We start from the raw sequence: 21,596 nt of genomic DNA on the forward strand, positions 1-21,596 counted from the left end.
CCTGCAGAGAGGCATTCCGGCTGCCCTCCCTGCCGCCCAGGGCCGCGGGGGGCCTGGCCAAGGTGACCCCGAGGGAGGGAGGCGAGGGGCTCCCGCCCCCTCCTCCACCTTCCCGGTCTTCGGGGCTTTCCCTCTGGGCCCGCACGCCCTCCCTCCGGTCTTCTGCGAGACCGCCCCCTCCCCGGGCTTCCCCGAGGGCGGGACGTCCCCCCCACCCCCGCCACCCCTGGGCCACCTCCCGGCCGTGTCCTAGCGCTGCCCTCGGGCCGAGGGCGGGGCCGCGGGGGGGGGACCCGAAGATGGGGTCGAGGGAGAAACACGCTGCCCGCTGCCCGGCCGCAGCCGGGTGCCCCCTCCCTCCCTCCCGGTGCCCGCTGCCGGCCGCCGCGCGGCCCTTCACCTTCCCCTCCCCCGGCCCAGCGCCGGAGCGCGGCAGCCCCCTCCCCCCGACGCGCATGCCCCGCCTGGCAGCTGGCGCCCCGGGCCTGGGGCCGCCGCAGAAACAGGGGTTTGCTGGGAGGGCGGGAGGGAAACAGCAAGGGAGGGAGGAGGGAGGGCGGCCGCCCCCCGCGCCCCTCCTCCTCCCCCTCCTCCGCAGCTTGCCGGTCCCTCCTCCCGCCGCCTCCCTCCGCCCTCCTCCCTCCCTCTGCAAGACATCCCGGCCCGGCCCGGCCGCCGAGGCCACCTTCCCCGCCGGAGCTGCAGATGTGGCGGAGCGGCCGGGCGCCGGGCGGCCGTGCCAGGGGAGCCCGCGCCCCGTGAGCCTCGCGCCCCGGCCCCCGCCCGCCCCGGCCCCTCCCCAGCTCGCTCCCTGCCGCCCCCAGACCGCCGGAGCCCGCAGCCGGGAGCCCTACCGCCCCCGCCGCCGAGGTAGGAAGCCCCCGGGCGTCGCGCCGTGGGGACGGGGACCGGGCGGGGGCTCTGCCGGTCGCGCGGGGACTGCGGGGACTGCGGGGCTCGTGGGTCGCCTCCCCCTCCTGCGTCCGCGCCTCGCCCCGGGCCATTGTGAGCCCTCGCTGGGGCCCCTGCGCTCGCTCTTTCGCTCGCTGGCTCGCGCGCTCCCTCCCTCGCCGGCACTCCGGCCCCGTCCCTCTGTCTATGTCTTTCTCCTCCCTCCTGCCCTCCCTCCGTCCCGAGGCCGGGCCGAACTGCGGCCCGGCCCGGGGCGGGAGCAAACTTCGGCGGGGAAGTTGGGCGGCCGCGGTGGGGGTGCGCTGCAGGATGAGAGGGAGGCCACGGAGCCTGGGCACGAAGTTGTCTGGGGCAGCTGGGCAGCTTCTCCTTCCCACGACTGCGCCGGGGCTGTTTCTGGAACGGGGTTTGAAAGGTGTCTCCTCCCTTGTCCCAGAAAGTCTACCCCCAGCTGTCCCTGCTTAGACCCGGCCCTTCCTTGGGCAGGGGAGGGAGGCGTCCCTAAAGATCAGGACGGGGGTGCTGTCGCGTTTGGACAGAGAGCTGGAGTCCAGTCCAGCACTTGTTCCCCCTCTGCTGGCTGGGTGCAGCAGAGGGCCTGACAGAGTGGGGAGGGCAGGGGTACCCAGCCCCAGTGAGGAAAGATCTGGAGGGGCAGGGGAGGGGGTGAGGCAGGTGCACCTGGAGGGAGGGAGATGCCCAGCGCCCTGCTTCCCCGCTGGCCCCCTGGGATGGGGTTGGAATCCAAGCTGGCACCTGGAGGCCTTGGCATACTGCCCTGCCCAGCCGGGTACTCAGGCCACAGCAGGGCAGCATGCTGCCCGGTTGCTTGTCCAGGAGGGCCTGCCTGATCTGGCCACCCCGGGCAGCGATGGTTGCAGGGAGCTACTCGGCCATGCCCTGGGGCCTGGGAAGCTGGACGGGATCCTGGGAGGAGTCCTGGGCCCCCAGCCATCTCAGCCCAGGATCTTGGCTCTGAAGGGAACGCTTGACACTGTAGGGGCAGCCAGGCCAGCCCAGGACCTGGCCAAGGCCTGGACTCCCGTGGTTCTTGGTCTGGGCCAGGGACAGGGCCCGAGCTGTGGTCCTGGGAGGCAGCCATCCTGAGGGTCCAGCATGCCTGGTCCTGGAGGAAAGGTGGGGCTTCGCCCACAGCTGGAGACACTCTGCTTCCCAGAGTTTCCTCAGTGTCTCCTCGAGGGCCTTCCTCAGCCCCCAGGACCAGGGAAGGGGAAACTGGCCCCTTCGGTCTGCCCACCCACCCAGCCCTCCCCAGTCCCACACGGGTGCCACGGGGCCACAGCTGTTCCAGCCCAGCCACACAGCCCTCCTCATGACCTCCAAGCCTTTTCCCTCTGCTCCTCCTTCTTCCCTCTGGGCCATGGCTGGGCCATGGCTGGGCCTCCCAGCTGGCCCTGGCCATGTGGGAAGGGCTGCACCTGGGGGCCACTCCCTGGGATACCCCTTTCCCCGCTTCAGGCCAGCCCATTTCACAGCCCACCCCCCAGCTGCGCTTGGCATTGTCAGCCTGCCAAGCAGGAGGGAGTGCCAGGGGTTTGGGGCACAATTTATAGGGGCTGGGGACCCCTTGAAAGCAGCCCTGTTTTCCTTAGCCCCTTGCCCTCCCCCTCCTTTTCCGGAGCTGCTATTAGCGCTGACCCTCTGACCCCCCCATGCCTGCCCACCCTTCCCTGTCTATGACCTTTGACCTTTGGTGTTAAATCCCTCCAGCTGGGGCTCTTCGGCCCCTGAGTGACCCTGGTGCAGGACCCCTGGGGGGGCCTCTCCCTCCTCCTGGCTCTCTACACAAGGACACCTGCCAGTCCTTCCCTTACTGATGGGGAGGGGGTGCCCTAGGAAGCCAGACAGTGAGTCACCCCACTTCCAGGCACCACTCCTTTTGGGGTGAGTGGCTTTGGGGGATTCGCTGGAGCTGGACCACAGCCTGGAGGGTGAGTGGGAAAAGCCCCCCCAGGAGTCTGCTGTCCTGGAATTGAGTCTTGGCTGGGCCAACTCCCAGGGGTTCTTGGGCCAGGCTCCTCCCCTTTCTGGGTCTCAGTTTCCTCATCTGTCAAACCAAGAGGTCGAACAAGACGAGCTTCCTGAGTGCCAGAGTCCATGAGAAAACTGGGGAGCGGGCAGTGAGAGAGGGGATAAGGCCAACAAAAGCCAACTCTCAATTATCCGTGGGTGGAGCCAGTATGAATAACTGGATGCCACAGACATCCAAAAACCTCATTTTAAACAATCTTGTGAACCGCGTCCCCCCAAAGCTTTTGTTGTTTCTAAAAAGCCCAGCTGCAAATGGGTAGCCACAGCCATGTCCTCTGCCTGGGCTCTCCTGCCTGCCTCACTGGGAGTGCCCAAGGAGAATGAGGGGGTAAACTGGCCTGCAGAAGACAAAGCTCTCCTGGGCCCCTCCTGGAGCCTGTCTGGAGGACTGGACCCCTCTCAGCCCCACCTTTCCGTCGTCCTCACTTCTCTCTCCCCTCCTTCCCTGGCCTGGCCTTGGCCGCAGGCGGTGGGAGTGTCTTCTGCCACCTAATCCTCCCAGGGTCTGAGCTGCATGTGTTTTCCTGACATTTTCCCATGTGGGTTTCCATCTACCCAGACTGGCCTGGAATCCCAATTTCCCACTTGGGTGAGGGGGCAGGGACTGGTGCCAGACAGAGTTTGGGGCAATCCCAGGATGAGGGAGGGTGGCAACAGCTGTGGCCGGGGACCAGATGTGGGGAGTGGGGCCTGCAATTGAGCTTTTTGGGAGGTGTTTGGGGTGGGCGCCTGACGCTGTGGTGGGGCAGAGAAGACTGTGCTCCCCGCTCTCCCCTCCAATGTCCCAGGGAGGCCCCTCACCTAAGTGGGAAATTCGGACTGCAGTAGAGAGGCCTGAGCTAGGTGGAATGGGATGGTGGGCTGCCTTTTCCTAAGCTGGGGAGAAGGCTTCCTCTCTTCAGGGTTATTATTGCCCTTGTATGTTTCACACAGGTGACTGAGGCCGGAGAGGGAATGCCTGGAAGGTACTGGGTAGTCCTCCCTTCACCCAGACAAGTGCCCTTCTCAGAGGTGGGAAGTATTGCTGGCCGGTGAGGAGGTATCTGGGGCCAGCCAGAAAGATGTGGCTCTCCCCTAGTCCACCTGAGTTGCCTCCCCTCGCAGGGCCTGTAACAGGGCCCAAGAGAGGGGCTGAGGCCCCGCCATGTGTCTGGGGGTTCACCTCTTTGAGAACGCCAGGACATCTGGCCTTGCCCCAGCCTGCTGCCAGCTCTGGGTGTGGGGCACCACAGCTCCTTCAAGGCCCTTGGGACACACTGGCCAGTCTAAGGTGGATGCCTCAGCCCCACCCTGGAGGATTCTAATTCAGGAGTGGCCAGGTGGGCACTCATTGTCAACTAGGACCTCCAGAGCTTTGCTGATTGGCCAGGGTTGGTGCAACTGTTTTGATGCTGGGACAGGAAAGGACTTGCTAAGGGAGTGGGGGTGGGGTGGGGTGGGTCTCGTGCAGGGGCACAGCCTGCAACAGACCCAGATTTCTCCTCTGGCTCCCACGTAGCCCCCTACACCATTGCTGTCTTGGCAACTAATAAAAATGCCATCTTAGGTCCCCAGGGATGGGGTGAGGGGCGAAATGGGTTAAGGATGGAGTATCATGGGGGGAACGCCTTGAAACAAATTCCTGAAAAAAATCAACACAATGCCTTCCAATGGCTGGGTGTACTTTGGAGGTCTTGATATCTGTCACTTGAAATTTCCACATTAACTTTGTGAGAGAGATCCATTGATCTTTATTAGACAAATGAGGAAACTGAGGCTCAGGATGGAAAAGGGCCAGTGGGCATTGGGGCCCAATTTCCCCGGGGTCTGTTATAGCTGGGGGTTGGTAGTGGTGTCTGATGGCCAGTTTCCCAGCCTGGCATGAGAAGGGACCCTGTTCCTGAGGGGAGCCTGAGCTGGCCCCCGCAGCTATGCACACGGGGTCCCAAGCATCCATCCTTTCCTTACACTGATCCTCCTGGCCTCTGTTCCAGATCTCTCCATGGCCCAGGTCTGGCCCAGGTCTACAGGGGTCCCTGGCCCTCCTTTCCCTTCCAGCTCAGGGACCCTTCCAGGGGAGCTCTGGGAGCCTACACACAGCCAATCCCCAAGGAGGCCCAGAGGTCTGACTCCTGGCTGAGATGTTTCTCCAAGCTCCCTCAGGCTGGGCAAGGCAGAGGCCCCCTCTCCAAGCCTCTTGGGGGGAGCTCTGGCCTTCCATGCTCCCTCCTCCTCCCAGAGGGGATGGAGGGTTCTGGTTAACTGATGGCCAGGCTGGGAGGGGCCTGGGGGGCACAGAGATGGGAAATGATTCTGATGGAGGGGGTCTTCCCATCTGTTCCAGATGCCCTTGGTATGAGATGGAAGGGGGCTGAGAATTCCAGGCCATGATTGGCGGGTGGGAGGGGGGTCTGGGGCCTCCTCAGGCCCTTTGTCTGCACTGCCTGAGAGGCCAGGTAGTACATGCCACAGAGAGGGCCAACCTGTGAGCCTGTGACATGTGTGTGTACACGTACTCCTGTCTTGGCAGATGGCTTCCTGGGGAGGGGACTCAGACCCAGCCTTTGGCCCCCTCCTCCAATCATGGCCAAGGGCGGGTGGGGAGATCGGAGAGGCCCCAGGAGACTACTGAGCTGCCTGAGTCAGCCCTGGGCGCCTCCAGGAAAACAATCCTGCCAGCTGACCAAGGGTCTCCACCATTTGCACAATGTGCTCACATGCAATGCCCCACTGGGACCCTGGGAGTAAGGAGGCTGCCTTGTGGGCTCTGGTGGGGGGAAACTGAGCCTCAGAGATTTGAGGGCTTGGCCTGGGGTCAGCTGGGGTCAGGAAAGGACAGAAGGGGCCTGGAGCCTAGGGCTGTCTGGCCCTGGCCCCTAAAATGTCAATTCAGCCTGGGAATCCCTTAGTTCCACTCCTGCCCCACCCCCCTAACCCGCTGCACAGGCATAACCTGGGGGACAGCTGTGTCTGGAGAAAGCCTCCCTCCCTTATCCCCATGTCCACCTGGGTCTGGCTGGCAAGTCCCAGACTCCCTGAGCCATTTCTCCCCTGGGTTACTGCCTACTGCGTCCAGAGCCCCCTACCCCCACACTTCCAGGCTGACCAACCCCAGCTGTGATATCCCCCTGCCCCACCACCGTGGGCCTCTCCATTGTTCTGCCTGTTCTAAAGTCACACACACCCCAATCCCAGTACTGTTGGCTGTCTGCCTGCCAGCCCTACCCTCCTCCAGGCCAAGGCCCCAGTGCCACCTCAGGACACCTAGTGACCACCCTGCAGGGTCCTATGGACCTGGGCTGTGAGTGCCCGAAGCAGCTCAGGCTTGGCAGGGCCCTACCCAGCGGGTGTTTCCTTTTGGGTTTGGAGGCTTCCCCGGCTTCTGGACTTGCTTTGCTGCCTGGATTGGACAAGCAGGGGAGGGTGGGGTGGCGGGGAAGAAGGGCATGGGGTGGAGTCCAGAGTTCGTGCTGGAGCTCCTGCTGGGCCTGGTCTTGCCTGGCTGTTCTGGGTTGGGCTCTGTGCCAGTGATGGGTGGAAGTTACAGGAGATGAAACGGGGGTACTAGGCCCTGATGGTCATCTCACCTGACCAAGACAATGCTGGCCGCCCCACCCTTGTCCAGCTCCTGGGTCCCTTGAGCCACACGGGGAGGCAGAAGCCTCTGTGTTATGGCCCAGGCCCTGCCTCTCACCTTGACGTTGGGCAAACCACTTCCTTCTTTGGGCTGCAAGTCCCTCTGTCCCTGGCTGGTGGCACCACAGGTAGATTCACTCATTCAGCAAACATTCACTGAGTGCCAAGTGTCCGGGAAATGCGAAGGGTTGGTATATTGGTGCTGTTATGGGCATGGCAAGGATGCTCCAGCTCCAGTCCTATTCGAGGCCAACCCCTTCCTTTCATGGATGGGGAAACCAAGGGCCAGAGCCTGGGCCACGTCACATTGGGCAGGCCTGGCTTCTGGCTCTGAGACCCAGCACTTTGCATTGTTGCCCAGTTCACGCCGGTGGAAGGAATGACCTGTGTGGGGGCCATGGGAGAGGGGCAGCGGTTTGTTCCATGAGGCCTCTCTTCAACACCCCCCGAGGGCTCGGAGCTGCTAACCCTAGGTTTCCTTTCTTGGAAAGAGGCTCCAAATGTCAGGTGCAGAGGGTGAGTATCTGGTGCTGAAGGTCAGGGGGCAGTGTACGAGTTCGGACAATTAAGTTCGCGAACTCATCCTAGAAAAAGTGCTTCATACCTCACTGCTAAATATCACTATGGTCACCTTCAAAGTACTCCCCTTGGGAAGCTATGCACCAATGCCAGCACCTAGTCCACCCTTCAAAGCAATTCTGGAACTCTTTTCCTGCAATGGCCATCAGAGCTGTCATCTTATTACCTTTGATGTCCTAAATGTCATCAAAATGTCTTCCTTTCAATATTTCCTTTATCTTTGGGTAAAGAAAGAAGTCATTGGGGGCCAGATCAGGTGAGTAGGAAGGGTGTTCCAATACAGTTATTTATTTCCTGGCTAGAAACCCCCTCACAGACAGTGACGTGTGAGCTGGTGCATTGTCATGATGCAAGAGACATGAATTTTTGGGGAAAAGTTCAGGTCGTCTGACTTTTTCACGCAGCCTTTTCAGCACTTCCAAATAGTAAACTTGGTTCACTGTTTGTCCAGTTGGTACAAGTTCATCATGAATAATCCCTCAGCAAACATTGTTGCAACAAGTTCGCAAACTTAATTGTCAGATCTCGTATATGACACTGTGTGTAGGGCTGGGCACTTGGGACATTGTGGCATTAGTGGTGTATTAGTGAGGACCTGGACCCAGGGCAAGTGTGGCAGGTGGTACAGGGCCGTTGCAGGACTAGGGATGCGGCTGTCAGCAGAGTGGGCCAGAGCCAGGTCCTCTGCTCAGCTCTGAGGCACCGGGAAGAACAGCTCGTGTACAGCTGCAAGAGGCTGAGGCTGGAGAAGGTGAATCAGGGAAGACTTGCTGAAGGAGGGGGTAGGGAGAGTAGCAGCTAGAGGAGATGAGGGGGAACGTGGAAGATTGTAAAGTAGGAGCTGGCACTCAAGACGTGAGCACGAGGCTTAAAGGAGGCCCGGAATCACGAGAAAGGAGATGCTGCAGGGGAGAGCCTGGGGACAGGAGACTCTGGGCTGGAAAGGAAGATGGCACTTTCTGTGCAGAGCACTCCATGGCTTCCCAGTACCCTCCAGGTTCTGGCCCAGCCTCCCCCTGGGGCCTCCTCCGCTGCTGAATGACAGGCAGTTTCTCTGTCGGTCAGATGGGGCCACACCCCCAGGTCCCTGAAGCATTGGGCCCAGAAAGAGTGTGGCCTTTGGACCTGGAGGTGAATCCCAACTGTGCTACTTACAGCTCTGTGAGCTTGGCAGGTGACTGAACCACCCTGAGCCTCAGTGTCCCCATCCGGAAGATGTGGAGAATAGCACCTAATTGGCAGGGTGGTGAGGATGAATGGAGAGGGTGAGCAGGAGGCATGCTGGCTGGTGCAGCCTGCAGAACTTATTAGGACCCAGCACTCCCTCCACTGCCACCACGCTTCACCCCAGGTCCTCATGGCTGACTCAGATTTGCCCCCCACACTCGGCTGGAGCAGCCCTCCCCAACACTTTCTCTATTGCCTGTGTTTCCCCCACCGAATCTGGGTGCTCTTCATCCTCACTCATCTGTGGGCACCCCAGAACCAAGTGGAGGACCTGGTGTTGGAATGCATAACTGAGTGATGGGGTAAATGAGGCAGAGAGGGAAGGCCGAAGTCCAGAGCTTGCCTGGCCCGCCTCCCCTCCCGCTGGGACTTGGCAGGTGGTGTTCAGTGGGCCTGGTGCCTGTCCTGGGGTGGTGGGCGGCGTGGGCCACAAGCCTCATCCTGTCTCCCCACCGTAAGCTGAGATTCCTGGGTCCCGGACTCTGACACTGGTTATCTGCCATATACAGTGTGTGTCCTGCGTGTGCACAGGTGTGACACAATGCATATGCCTGTATGTCGGGGGTGCTGTGGATACCCGCCCATGTCCTGTGGACACCGACCAATGCTTTGCTGGCCCCAGGGAGCTGGTGGAGTGCCCAGCCCTGCCGCCCAGCACGAGTGGCACTGCTGCCTGGCGTGCCCGGGCTGCCTCTGTCTAGGCCTCGCTGGGTGTGTGTCCCCGTCTGGCTCCCTGGTGCTGGCCCCTCCCAGGGATTTGGGCAGCCTGGGCCCAGCTCTTCCCTGCCAGCCCTGGTGGGCAGGCGGGCAGGCGTGGGGGCTGCTTGGCGGGCTCGCCTTTGGCCAAGGCCCAGGTGCAGGCAGTGCTCCTAGCCCCACACGCCACCTCCCCCCAAGCTGGGCAGACAGGAAAATACCAGACATAGTTGTGCAAAGGTGGCTGCAGGGCGGCAGGCGGCAGGGGGTGGGGGCCGCACTAGGGCACCCAGAGCCACCAGGCTGAGGGGAGGCCTCTGTGCCAGGCTGGCCCCTGCAGCTGGATGGGCACACACATCTATATGAGTGTGCATGTGTGGGCCAGGACCCATGTGTGAGCTGCTGCCCCCAGCCTGGTGTCACCCTGCTGGCACTGGAGAAGGAAGTACATCTCCTGAAGAGCTGGGGCTGGGGAGGCATGTGCGGGGAGCCAGCTGCATGCTTTTCAGCTTCAGTGCTGCCTGAACTATCTGGGTGACCTTGGCAGGCCAAGTTACTGTGTGGAGCACCCCGAGCCTGGGGTGGGGAACGAGAATCCTCAGGGTTACCAGTTGCTGGCACCTGCTGTATGCCAGGCACTGGGCCAGGTGCACCCTGCAGGATGCCCCAAATCTCTACCCTGCTGGCTGAGCTGGTACTTGATTGTGGTACCTGGGTTATGGCTGAGAAAATCAAGGCTTAGAGGGGGTGACAGGGACCCATCTGAGGCCCCATAACCAGGGGTGGGGACACAGAGGACTGGAACCAAGTAGCCTGGTTCTGGGTAGTGCGCTATAAAACGCCCAAGTGGGGGCTCCTGACACACACCCCTGCACAGGTTCTGCCCAGCTGAGGCCTTTCCGGAGGCCCCCATAGCCTAGAGCAGAGAGCTCTGCCCTGGCTAGGTCACCTGGGGATGGCTGCACTCCCACCAGAGCTGGGTCTGCCCTCCCAGAGAATCTGGGGAGGCCCTGGTGCTGGCTGAGCACCCATCTGGGGATGGGGGAGGGGCCTGCCTGAGGGCAAGAGGTTCCCAGGGAAGGTGAACCCCACACTCTTCCGGGAAGTGCTGCCTGCCCTGGCCCCTCTCCTGGGATCTGCTGGGCGGAGACCTCACAGGATAAGCCCCTCCCCTGCATCCTGGGAGGAGGTCTGCTCAGGGCCTCCCAGCGCCCTTTCTTTGATGTAGCCCAGCTCTGGAAGGTGACCACGGTCAGCTGTGGCCGGTCCACAGGACAGGAGAGGCCTGAGGCCCTCTGAGGGGCCCATGCTTGTTTAGTTACAAACTAAACCAAAGCCCAGGTGCTCCCCATAAGGGCAGTGAGTGGGGTGTGTGGGTACAGCGGGGAGCGCCAGTTCCCCCACTCAGCTGTCCTCACAGCTCTAGACTGGCCAAAGGCTGGGGAACTCCGAGATGGTGACACTTCATTCAACAAGTTTGATTAAGTACCTACTATGCACCCAGCACTGTTCTAGGTGCTGAATATTGCATATTAATGGGAAATATTAATCATCGGATGTGCATCATTGATTTCTCCCCCAAACCCAATGGGGATGGCTTATAACTATTATCTTCCTATTTTAGAGGTGAAGACTGGGAGGTGACTTGCCCTAAGTCACATAGGCAGGAAGTGGCAAGAGCCACATTGGACACCCAGTGGTGGACTCCATACTTGGAGATCTGCTCTGCTGCCTGGTCAGGAAGCACTCTGCCCTCCCCCAACCCTACCCCAGGAGGAGGCCTGCTCCTGCCCTAGCCCCTGCCTCTGGGCTGTGGAGGAAGGTGGAGCTGCAGTGGTTCCCAGGAATGCAGGGCTGTGGGGCCCTTTGCTTTGGCAGTACATCTGCCCGGTACTCTCCAAGCCTCCCTGTGGCTGCCCCTCAGTGGGCCTCTCCAGCACTCACCCACAGCCTGCTGCCCCTCCTATGCTCTGCACCCAGCTCCCACAAACCAGGGCAGGTGGGGGGATGCCAAGTCTGAGCCCCTTTGCCTGCCCCTCCCCTCATCTTGGGCACAAGAGGGGCTAATGGTGAACAATACTTCTGGACTCACCTAGGCTCAAAACCAAGCTCTGCCACAGACAAGCTGTGTGACCCTGGACAGGTCAGTTAAACTCTCTGAACCTCGGTTTTGCATCTGTAAAATGGGGATGAAACAGCACCAGTTGTAAGAGGTGCTGGCACATTGTCCAACTGTCAACAACTGGCTATTGATAATGTTATGTAATATTCACCCATGGCTTCCAGTTCTGGCTTGCCACCCACTTGTGTAATCTGGGATTGAGGCCCCTCTGGACCTCAGTTTCCCACCTGTAAGACTAGCATGTTGAAGTGATGGTCCCAGTCACCAGACATGGGGGCACCCAGAGCACCCCTTTCCATTCAATATCAAGAATGCCACATGGGCTTTTGAGTTGCATCTTGGACCCTTGTCCCCAAGTCCTAGGCTGGGCAGGCCATAGCTGACCAAAGGGCAGTTTCAGGGTATCCCTCACGTTGCCCTTGACAATGCTGGTACACAGGTGGTCACACACCTGGCTCCAGTCTGCTGTGAGGTGGGCAGGGAGAGCCCCCAGCTTACAGAGGGCCCTGCCTTCTCCCTGCTTCTGCCAAGGAGACCCCGAGTACTACTTAGGATGGGTGTGGTGGGCCCCCCTCCAGGCTCAGGGCCAGCTCCGCACCCCTCCCCAAGCAGAGGAAAAGGGGCTTTATCCAGAGCAGATTCCAGGAGGCTCCTAGTAGCCTGGTGAACTTGAGTCTCAGTTTCCCCGTCTGTATGACGGGAAATGACTGCCATCTATTCACAGTAGAGGTTTTAGAAGGTTCAGAGAATTCATGGACAGACGGTGCTACACGGTAGGTGTTTAACGGATGCGTTCCACACCAGCCACAGGGCCCTGGAGGAGACAGTGCCTCTTCTGGGCCTCAGTTTCCTCAAATACCGACCCGCCAGTCGGAGGGTGAGGTCCCGCCTGGCGTTCACCCTACCCGCGGAGAGTGGGCGGGGCCTCCAGGTAGGCCCGGAAGGCGAGGGGCTCGACCAGCGCTGCAGCTGGGGGCATTTGCTCCGCGGCCAGCGGCGCACAATAGCGGCCATTGTCTCGGGCCGGCCCGCGGGGAGGGTGCGCAGGGGCGGGGGCCGAGCCGGAGGGCCAGCGCGGCCCACCCCGGGATGACCCCCGCCCCGCCCCCGCCGCCCTGGTGGTCCCTGAGTGGTCCCGTTGCGCCCTCTGCTCTAATTAGTTCCTTTTGCATCTGGAGCCCGGGCGCGGGCGCGCAGCAACGCGACCACCTTGGTGCGACCTCCCCACCCGGCGTCCAGTCCTCCTCGGGCGCGCTCCGGCACCCCACAACCCCGCGCCAGCAGGGTGGAGTCGCATCATCTCGGAGCTAGCGGGGAACTGAGGCAGTGCGGGGGGCGGGGCGAGGGGGGGCGCAGGAGGCGGGGTAGGATCTTCACGCTGCACCCAGGGGGCTCCTGCTGAGTGCCGGCACTGGGGTGTAGGAGACACGTGGCCCTGCGCCCACTGCTGGCCCCACTACTGGTTAAAAATCTTGCACCCTCAGCAGGCAGCCGCCCTTCGGAGGTCTCCCTTCTCCCCACCTCCCTGGTTGAATTCCCAGTTCCAAACCAGCACTCCACCCTAATCAGAAGGCCCAGTCCCCAGAGACACCCCCCCCAACTTCCTGCCCCTGGGTTTTGCCCAGGGGTTCCTTCTGATGGAAGCCGGAGCCCAGCCCAGAGGCCCAGCTTCCCCACCCCTGAGAAAGGAGGAAGGCGCTGCCCCCAAACCCACAGCTCCCAGCACTCCCACCCAAGGCTGGCCCCACCTCAATTTCCCTCCCAATGGCGGCCCCATCCCCAGGGGAAAACGCCTGTGACCCCACTCCTTGGCCAACCTCAAAGTGTCCCCTTCCACCTCGCAGACAGCAGCTCTGCTCTTTGTTCCTGGGCTGGATGAAGGGCGGTGGGGGGCACGGGTGAGAGCCAGGGTCACGCTCTCTGGAGGCCAAAGGGGCAGACAACAGGGCCTGGAACCCTGAGACTGGCGCTGTGATAACATGGAGGCCAGTCAGCCATCACCTGATTTAACTCTCATGACAACCAGCATCTTCAGCCCTGTGTCCAGCCCCACCCTGGGAGACAGGCTCCTCTTGGGGCCCTCCCTGATTCTGAGTTGAGGTAGTATCTCCTGCAGGTCAGCACAAGGTGACCCAGGGCCCAGGGGGAAAGCAGTGGGGCAGGTGCCAAGGATGTTGCTTGGGAAGCGTCACTATGAGAGTCAGTGTCAATTTGAATTCCCAGTTCCAAACTTCTTTACCCATAGTGCCCTTCTCTGGAAGGTCGGGTTGGGGTTGGAGGATGGAGGCTGTGGGGAGGCCTGTGGCCCTAGGCCAGCCAAGGACCAGGCCACCAGCCCTTCCTGGCTCCTGAATTCTTAATCAGCATAAATATTTACTTCCTTCCTCTCCTTCCAGGCTCCTAGCACAGAGGAGCTTCAGGGAGGTTGGACGGGGCCTGTGTCTAAAAATAAACAGGTGGAGGAGGGACAGGCAGACATACAGACAGACATAACTGGGGAGTGGGTCAGGCAGAGGGCAGCTCCTCCCCTGGCCAAAGGGAGAGTTGAGGGGCCCCGGTCCATCCATCACTGTCATCCACTCACCTGCCCGCCTGGGTCTGGAGCTTCTGAAGGACAGGGTGACACTCTGGTCCCAGCCCCTCTTGCATCGTTGGGAGCTCCTGGCCCGTGCATGGCCTGGAGGGCAAATCCAAACAGACCTGAGGGCTCTCACCTGGTGGAGTTTAACGGGGACAAGTCAAGTCACAGACCTGGGTCCCATGGCCAAGTGCAGCCACCTGTGCTCTGATAACACAGTCCCCCCTGGGCTCAGAGCATCTGATATTAGCCATGTGCTGGTGGGGTCTTGGGATGTGCCCCCAGAAGCAGAAGGTCCTTGTTCCTTGTGTGCTTGGAGGATCTTGGCACAAGTGGAGCTTGTCCTGGGAGACCCATAAGCCAGGGCTCAGAACCTGTTTAAAGTTGCTGAGGTGCTTGGCCTGGAGAACAGATGAGCAGGGGCTGCCGTCCCCCGTCCTGCTTGCACCTGCGCAACACTGGCCCCTAAGAAGACAAGCCAGTGAAATATACAAAGTCTTTTACCACATGGTGGTTATGGGGATATTCTGTATTATGAAAACCTGCATTCAGTGAATAGCCGGGAGTATCTCATAACGTTGGCTTGTTTAGCAGATAGATTTTCAGGGTGTAATCATCTCAATTAACAAATGCAAGGAAACACTGTGACTATTTCACCACACGTGAAAAGAGTGCTGCTCTAAGAAGTTTGATTTGGAATAAAGACTTGACCTCGCTCTTGGGTCATTTATGTGAAGAAAACTACACCATTGAGACATTCTAAGAAAATGGTGAAAATTCCAGCATGAGAACTCATCGTAAAAGAATATCATGACCAGTGAAAAATGATGTATGTATATATTTTACTAACCACCAGACAGAGCTGGCTCACTTCCCTCCAACCCTACCCCTGGCTGGCCGGGCTGGGCCACAGTCCCCCGCTGCCCCCTGGTGGCAGCCTAGAGCCCTCTGGCTCCCCACGCCTGTTGGCACCTCTCCTGACCTCACTTGGCAAGGCCACCTGTCTGTACCCCATCCCTTGGGGCCAAGCTTTGCCCAGTAAACTCTCAGCCTCGTTCCGTCAGAGGCGACCACAGCTGCCCGTGGGGCCCGGGAGTGGGCACTGCGCAGTCAGTCAGTAGCTGAGGATAACGCATGGCCACCATGGAGGACCCTTATTGCTCCTCTGGCTTGGTTTTGGGTCTTCTGGCTCTAACCAGGCATGTGTCCCAGGCATGACTTGCCACTTGGTCAGAAATGACCTTTGGGACTTGGCTGACTATTTCCAGGGAGAAGATCTGGCTTTGAATCTGGTACCTCTACCACTTCCTAGCTCTGGGACCTGAGGCATTGTCTCTAAAACATGGCAAAATGGACTCTCTGAGCTTTGCCTCCCAGAAAAAACTTGTGGGAAGTGGACATGGAAGCCCTGAGCAGGTGGTTGGCGCTATGATACCTGCTGGCCAGGCCACTCGGAGGGCCTCCCTATCTGAGGAGACAGCCTTCACACTGCTGCACACCTGCTGCCCCCCTCTCCTGGGGACTTTAATGGGTGCAGCCCGAGGAGGAGCCTGGGGCAATGTCACAGCGCGGCCCTGTCCTCCCTCAGGTTCCTGCCTGAATACCAGCTTGGGAGCTCCCCACTACCTGCTGCCACGTCTAACCCCAGCCCCTCGTCACCATGCACTCCTTGGACGAGCCGCTCGACCTGAAGCTGAGCATTACCAAGCTCCGGGCGGCGAGAGAAAAGCGGGAGAGGACGCTGAGTGTGGTCCGGCACCGAACTCTGCACAGGGAGCTTGGCCTGGTGGATGACAGCCCCACCCCGGGCTCCCCGGGCTCCCCGCCCTCAGGTACTGTACCCAGGCAGGGCAACAGTCTCCGGGCCCTGATGGAGAATGTCCAAGGTGTGTCTACCAGGACATAACCACAGCCCCTCACAGCTTCCAGCTTAGAGCGCACCTACCCTCTGGTTATTCATCCTCCCAGCAGTTTACCTTTGGAGATGACATTGTCCCTGGGAGGAAGAAACTGATCTGCCCGGTTTATAAAGCCAGAACAGCAGAGCCAGGGTTCAAATTGAGGCCTCTGGGAGAATTTGGAATGGCAGAGGTTCACATGTAGTCACGAAAGGCCCAGCTCCTGGGTTTTGTGGGCGGCCAACCAGGTCAGTAGAGATTGGGGACCAAGCCCAGCAAGTGCTTGTAGGGATGCTTAGGGCTCAGGCCCTCTGTTCTGCCTCTAGTGTGCCGGAAAACCATATCCACCACATCTGAGCTGGAAGGCTCTGGAAGCGGCCCAGCTCAAACCTCTCATTTTACAGAAGGGTCCAGTGAGGCAGAAGGGGCCCAAGGAAAGTTAGAAATGTGACAGGAAGCTAGGGGCCCCGGCTTCCAGTTCATAGTCAGTTATTCCATGTACCAGATTACTCCATCTGTAAAATGGGTACTTCCTCCTTCTCATGTCAACCAATGGCCGAGCTCTCATGATGGCAGAGGTCACATTTGTCAGAAGCCTGGAGACCCAGGGTGGTCTGGGAACGTGGCTTGGCTGGGGTCTGCTTCTAGGGTCACAGTGAGGGATTCAGAGATGGGAGAGCCTGGCTCACGAGGACCAATGGCTCCAGCACCCCTAAACTGTGCCTGTCTTTTAGGCTTCCTGCTGAACCCCAAGTTCCCTGAGAAGGTGGAAGGACGCTTTACGGCGGCCCCTCTGGTGGACCTCAGCTTGTCGCCACCCTCTGGGCTGGACTCTCCCAATGGCAGCAGCTCGCTGTCCCCTGAGCGCCAAGGCAATGGGGACCTGCCCACAGTGCCCACCGCCCCGGTAAGGAGGGGTTGCGGGTTCTGGAAAGGGACGGTATACTGGTTTCCTGGGACCACTATAACAAAGGACCACCACCTGGGTGGCCTAAAACAACATAAATGTATTGTTTTCTCACTGTTCTGGAAGCTGCCGTCCAAAATCAAGGTGTCGACAGAGTTGGTTCCTTCTGAAGGCTCTAGAGAGGAATCCTGCCTCTTCCAGCTTCTGGTAGCTCCAGGCGATCCTTGCTTTGTAGCTATGTCGCTCCAATCTGCCTCCATCGTCACACAGCCTTTTTCCCTGTGTGTCTGTGTCCAAACCTCCTTCTTTCTCTTATCTGGTCACTGCATTTAGCGCTCACCCCAGTCTAGTCTGACCTCCTAACTTGATTACATCTACAAAGACCCTATTTCTGAATAAGGCCACACACACAAGTACACGGGGGGGGGGGGGCGCGGTTAGGACTGGCAAATATCCTTGTAGGGGACACAATTCCACCTGCTACAGGAGGAGACAGAGGTGTCTGGGCCTGCTGGCCCCAACGGCTACTGACCAACTCTGCCCATTGCCCTCTCCTGCCAGGATTTCCAGCCGTTGCGCTACCTCGACGGCGTCCCCAGCTCCTTCCAGTTTTTCCTGCCTCTGGGCTCCGGGGGGGCCCTGCACCTGCCTGCTTCCTCTTTCCTCACTACCCCCAAGGACAAGTGCCTCTCACCAGAACTACCCCTGCCCAAGCAGCTGGTGTGTCGCTGGGCCAAGGTGAGTGGGGGCCTGGAAGAGTGGGGCAGGGTTCGGGGTGGGTGCCCCTCCATGTGCTCAGAACCCTCCCCGGCCTTGCAGTGTAACCAGCTCTTTGAGCTCCTGCAAGACCTGGTGGATCACGTCAACGACTACCACGTCAAGCCCGAGAAGGACGCAGGGTACTGCTGCCACTGGGAGGGATGTGCTCGTCACGGCCGAGGCTTCAACGCCAGGTGAGGGAGGGCGAGAGTGGGTGGAAGGGAAGGGGCACAAGTGTCCAGTGAGCTGAGCCGTGCTCTGTGCCCTCCCTGGAGCAGGTACAAGATGCTTATCCACATCCGCACGCACACCAATGAGAAGCCTCACCGCTGCCCCACCTGCAGTAAGAGCTTCTCCCGCCTGGAGAACCTGAAGATACACAACCGGTCTCACACAGGTGAGAGGCGCGGCCAGAGGGTGACGGTTGGACAGGCTGCCCATGGTGGAGTGCCAGTCATCCCTGAGCCTCCAACAGATGAGAGATGCGTCGCATTGTTCACCGGTCCCTTTTCGAGTGCCTCTTGCTGGGGAATAACACTCTTGCTTGTGGGTCAGACCCTCCATATATGGGAGCATAGACAGACCTTCCTGTGTCACACTCGGCTTTGTTGGGTTTGTAAGATCCTCCGACTAATGGTACTTGTGGATGCAGCCAGTGTGTCTGCTTCATTCCTCACCATACCCTAGCACACAGTAGGGCCAGCACTGACTAACAGAGCCACACACCTGATTTTAAATTTCCTAATCACTGCATTTAAAGTACAAAGAAATAGGTGAAATGAATTATATTTCGTTGAACCCAGTATGTCCAAAGTGTTATCATTTCAATATTAAAAATACCAATTAGACACTGAAATTCTTCATTTCATACAAAGTCTGCAGAATCTGGTGTGTATTTTATACTCATAGCATGTCTCAATTTGGACTGGCTACACTTCAAAGGTCCATAGTCTCAGGTGGTTCCATCCCGGTCAGTGCAAGAGCAGACGTTTAGTAAATCTGGAGCCATTTTGCGGAGGAAGGGCCACATAAAGGGTAGTTGGCATTCACGTAGTGCTCACAGTGGGCTTGCCCCTAGTAGGGGCTTTATGGAATTCTATACAGGTTCATTGGTTCGGCTGCTGAAGTGGTCACTGTCACCCACAATTTGAAACCATAGCACACAGTCGGGCCATGGCGGTTCTGGGGGTGACCAGGCTAGCTTCTCAGTGGCTGTGCCCACTGCCCACACCTGGGGCAGATCTTGTGCCAGGTGGTGGAGCCACCGCCCCCCAAATTGGACAGCCTGTGTTCTCAAGATTTTGGTCTGGGGTGAGGAACCTGGGGGCAGCCAAGTGGATGTTGCGTGGGGGCAGGACAATGGGCTGGGAGACCCCTCACACCGGCCCTGCCCACAGGTGAGAAGCCCTACGTCTGCCCATATGAGGGCTGCAACAAGCGCTATTCCAACTCAAGCGACCGCTTCAAGCACACGCGCACCCACTATGTGGACAAGCCCTACTACTGCAAGATGCCCGGTTGCCACAAGCGCTACACGGACCCCAGCTCGCTGCGCAAGCACATCAAGGCCCATGGCCACTTCGTGTCCCACGAGCAGCAGGAGCTTCTGCAACTGCGCCCGCCCCCAAAACCACCGCTGCCCACCCCCGACGGAAGCCCCTACGTCAGTGGGGCCCAGATCATCATCCCCAACCCTGCTGCCCTCTTTGGAGGCCCCGGCCTGCCTGGCCTGCCCCTACCACTGGCCCCTGGCCCCCTCGACCTCAGTGCCCTGGCCTGTGGCAATGGTGGGGGTGGTGGGGGTGCGGCAGGCATGGGCCCTGGGTTGCCAGGCCCCATTCTGCCCCTTAATCTGGCCAAGAACCCACTGTTACCCTCGCCCTTTGGGGCAGGCGGACTGGGCCTGCCTGTAGTCTCCCTCCTGGCTGGCTCCGCAGGTGGGAAGGCCGAGGGGGAAAAGGGGCGTGGGGCAGTGCCGGCCAGAGCCCTCAGCATGGAGGGCCACAAGACCCCTCTGGCGAGGACTGACAGTGGCCGCTCCCGGCCCAGCCCTGATGGACTCCCCATGCTGCCGGGCACGGTGCTGGACCTGTCCACTGGTGTCAACTCAGCAGCCAGCAGCCCAGAGGCGCTGGCCCCTGGCTGGGTGGTCATCCCACCGGGCTCTGTGCTACTGAAACCGGCCGTGGTGAACTGAACCCATCCCGGGGACAGCTACCCACAACCGCCAGCAGCTCCTGGCCCAGCCCCGACGAACAGAAACTCTTCTGCGAAATAGCAATAATGTCCTCCTGCCCCTGGGGCCTGGTTGGCTGTGCCCCCGCCCCCCCGCCCCCCCAGCAACCCTAGCCCTGGACAAGCTGGGCAGCAAGGATGGTGCTAGGTCATTGCTCCCGAGGGAGAACTGCCACCGGCCAGGGAGAGCTGAGCTCCCGGGTGCTGAGGCCTTGTTCAGCTCTGGCCCTCAGTGCCCTGTCCCATCCCCCACCCTGGTCCCTCCCTCACCCCGTGGCCAACCTGGGCAGGTCGCCCTCCCTCCCTGCCTTGTCCACCTGCCAGCCCATCCCAGCAGTGGGGGCAGATGGGGTGGTGACATCTACCCTCCCTGCTGGTGCAGGGCTCCCTCTGCACCCCTTCACGTGTTGAGCTGTGACAGGGAGCCCCAAGATCGCAGCCCCACCCCTCCTGCCTAGCCTCACTAGGCCCCTGCTCTGGGGGCTCCTTGGACCCCTTTCCCTCTGGCCCACCCTCCAGAGGGAGAGCAAGACAGACGCAGGCCCCAGCAAAGCCACAGGAAGAGCCACCTTATCCTTACGACAAGGTGCCTCCCGCTTGGAGAGGGAGGCCCGCTCTGCCCGCTCTCACCTATCTGTCTGAAAGCCAGCACTGCCAGAGGGTTAGCCCCTTCTCTTGGTTGGAGGATGCTCTCTAAAGTGAGGGGACAGCTGGCCACTCAGCTGCTCCTTTTCCACTGGGCCTCCTCCCTCTGCCTTTTGGGGAGCCCTGGAGTGTGGGAAGGGGAGGTGCCAGGACCTCGGGTCTGCCTGGCTCAGGGAACAGGTGGGGGGCCTGGCCTTGGGCAGTGCCTCCTTGCACAAGGGGCTGCAGAAGCCTGCGAGCTGGCAGGAGACGGGAGGCTGGCTAGGGATGACCCAGGCTGTGATGCACTCTCATACTGGGGGTGCAAATCATAGCCAGCACACAGGTGAGGGAGGGCTTCAGGCCAGCGCTGGGCACCATGGGCGGAGGCCCTAGGCTTGGGGGACAGAGAAGCAGCCAAGGACGGCCACAGGAGGCCGCCTCCTGCACCTGGGAGGGCAAAGTGGAGGAATTAGCCCGGACTTGGGATACACCGTTGGCTTCTCCCAGCTGAGCCTGTTCTAGGTGTCCCCTTTACTCCCAGGGGTTGGAATAAGCCAAGGATCTGACACCACGTGGTGGGCTCTTCCACCAGGCCCTGGAGACGCAGTGCATGCTCTTCCCACCCTGAGCCCTGAGGTGGCCTGGTGCAATCTGGGAGGTGTTGGCCTGGCCATCAGGAGCTCTGGCTCCTCGGCCTGCCCTGTCCTTGGTCTTTGAGCAAGCCCGCCCTTTCCTGGCTATAGAACAAGGGAGCTGTGGCTCAGCAGCGGGGTCCTTAGCAGCCCTGCTGACCCCTCCCTTTCCTGGACTGCCCTTCTGTCCCAGAGGGGTCACCCTGACCGGCCCTAACAGGGCCCGGCAGTGCTGGCTCTGCCCCTCGAAGGGGTTGTGAGCAAAGCAGGAAGGAGCTGGTCTCCTTTCTTCGGGCCCCACCCAGGACCCAGGCACCTCCACCCCCACTACGGGCCCCAGGCCCTTAAGTCCCCAGTTGTGGGGTGAGGGGTTTGAGACTCGAGCCCAGGGAGCAGAGGAACAGGGCACTGGAAGGTGACATTAGCTCAGCATGTGACTCAGTGATAGACCAGGCTCGAGAGGGCCGGTGTACGTGTTGTTGTTGTCGGTTTGTTGTTGCACATTCCAGGATATCAGTATTTTAACAGGTTCTAAGTGCCTTTCTATCGTAGCTTATGTTTTTCCTCCTCTTGGCTCCATTGCTGTTAGCATAGAGTTTAAAAAAAGAGATAAGCTAATGACTATAACAATATATTCCTCCATGTGAGAGGAAGTTTATAAAGAAACAATAAAAGTGAGTTGCAAAGATGGTATCTGTCTTGGACGTGTCAGAAGCTGGGCCTCCTGACGTGAGACCACTTCTGTGGTCTGGCTCTG

At 60.0% G+C, this 21,596-nt stretch overlaps 2 protein-coding genes across 10 annotated transcripts in view; one reads left to right on the top strand and one right to left on the bottom strand.

Moving 5' to 3' along the window:
- PAM16 (presequence translocase associated motor 16) overlaps nucleotides 1-21,596 on the bottom strand; it is a 48,814-nt gene that overhangs the window by 18,331 nt on the left and 8,887 nt on the right. For 5 of the 7 annotated variants that reach the window (XR_004422504.1, XR_004422503.1, XR_004422502.1 and 2 more), the window contains exon 5: nucleotides 13,788-13,917. Coding sequence is in view for 4 of the 7 variants with exons in the window: in XM_033101289.1 (XP_032957180.1) it covers nucleotides 13,788-13,917 (130 nt within the window). In the remaining 3 variants the exon portion in view is untranslated. Of the gene's footprint in view, nucleotides 1-1,081; nucleotides 1,309-7,607; nucleotides 8,096-13,787; nucleotides 13,918-21,596 lie in introns of those variants that run through there. The other 2 variants (XM_033101285.1, XM_033101288.1) reach the window with 2 other exon arrangements.
- GLIS2 (GLIS family zinc finger 2) lies at nucleotides 787-21,525 on the top strand. Of its 3 annotated transcripts, none has more exons than XM_033101282.1 (7): nucleotides 787-870; nucleotides 15,370-15,613; nucleotides 16,414-16,586; nucleotides 17,148-17,324; nucleotides 17,406-17,539; nucleotides 17,621-17,742; nucleotides 18,743-21,525. In XM_033101282.1, exons 2-7 carry the CDS (start codon nucleotides 15,442-15,444, stop codon nucleotides 19,540-19,542), a joined length of 1,578 nt encoding a protein of 525 aa, XP_032957173.1. In that variant the 5' UTR covers nucleotides 787-870; nucleotides 15,370-15,441; the 3' UTR covers nucleotides 19,543-21,525. The 3 variants fall into 3 exon arrangements, with proteins under 3 accessions (XP_032957173.1, XP_032957175.1, XP_032957174.1); XM_033101284.1 differs by having other exon boundaries at nucleotides 17,624-17,742; XM_033101283.1 differs by lacking the exon at nucleotides 787-870 and adding an exon at nucleotides 13,965-14,610.

Source organism: Rhinolophus ferrumequinum (assembly GCF_004115265.2).
Source record: "Rhinolophus ferrumequinum isolate MPI-CBG mRhiFer1 chromosome 15 unlocalized genomic scaffold, mRhiFer1_v1.p scaffold_54_arrow_ctg1_1, whole genome shotgun sequence".
In the NCBI taxonomy this organism is placed as follows: domain Eukaryota; kingdom Metazoa; phylum Chordata; class Mammalia; order Chiroptera; family Rhinolophidae; genus Rhinolophus; species Rhinolophus ferrumequinum.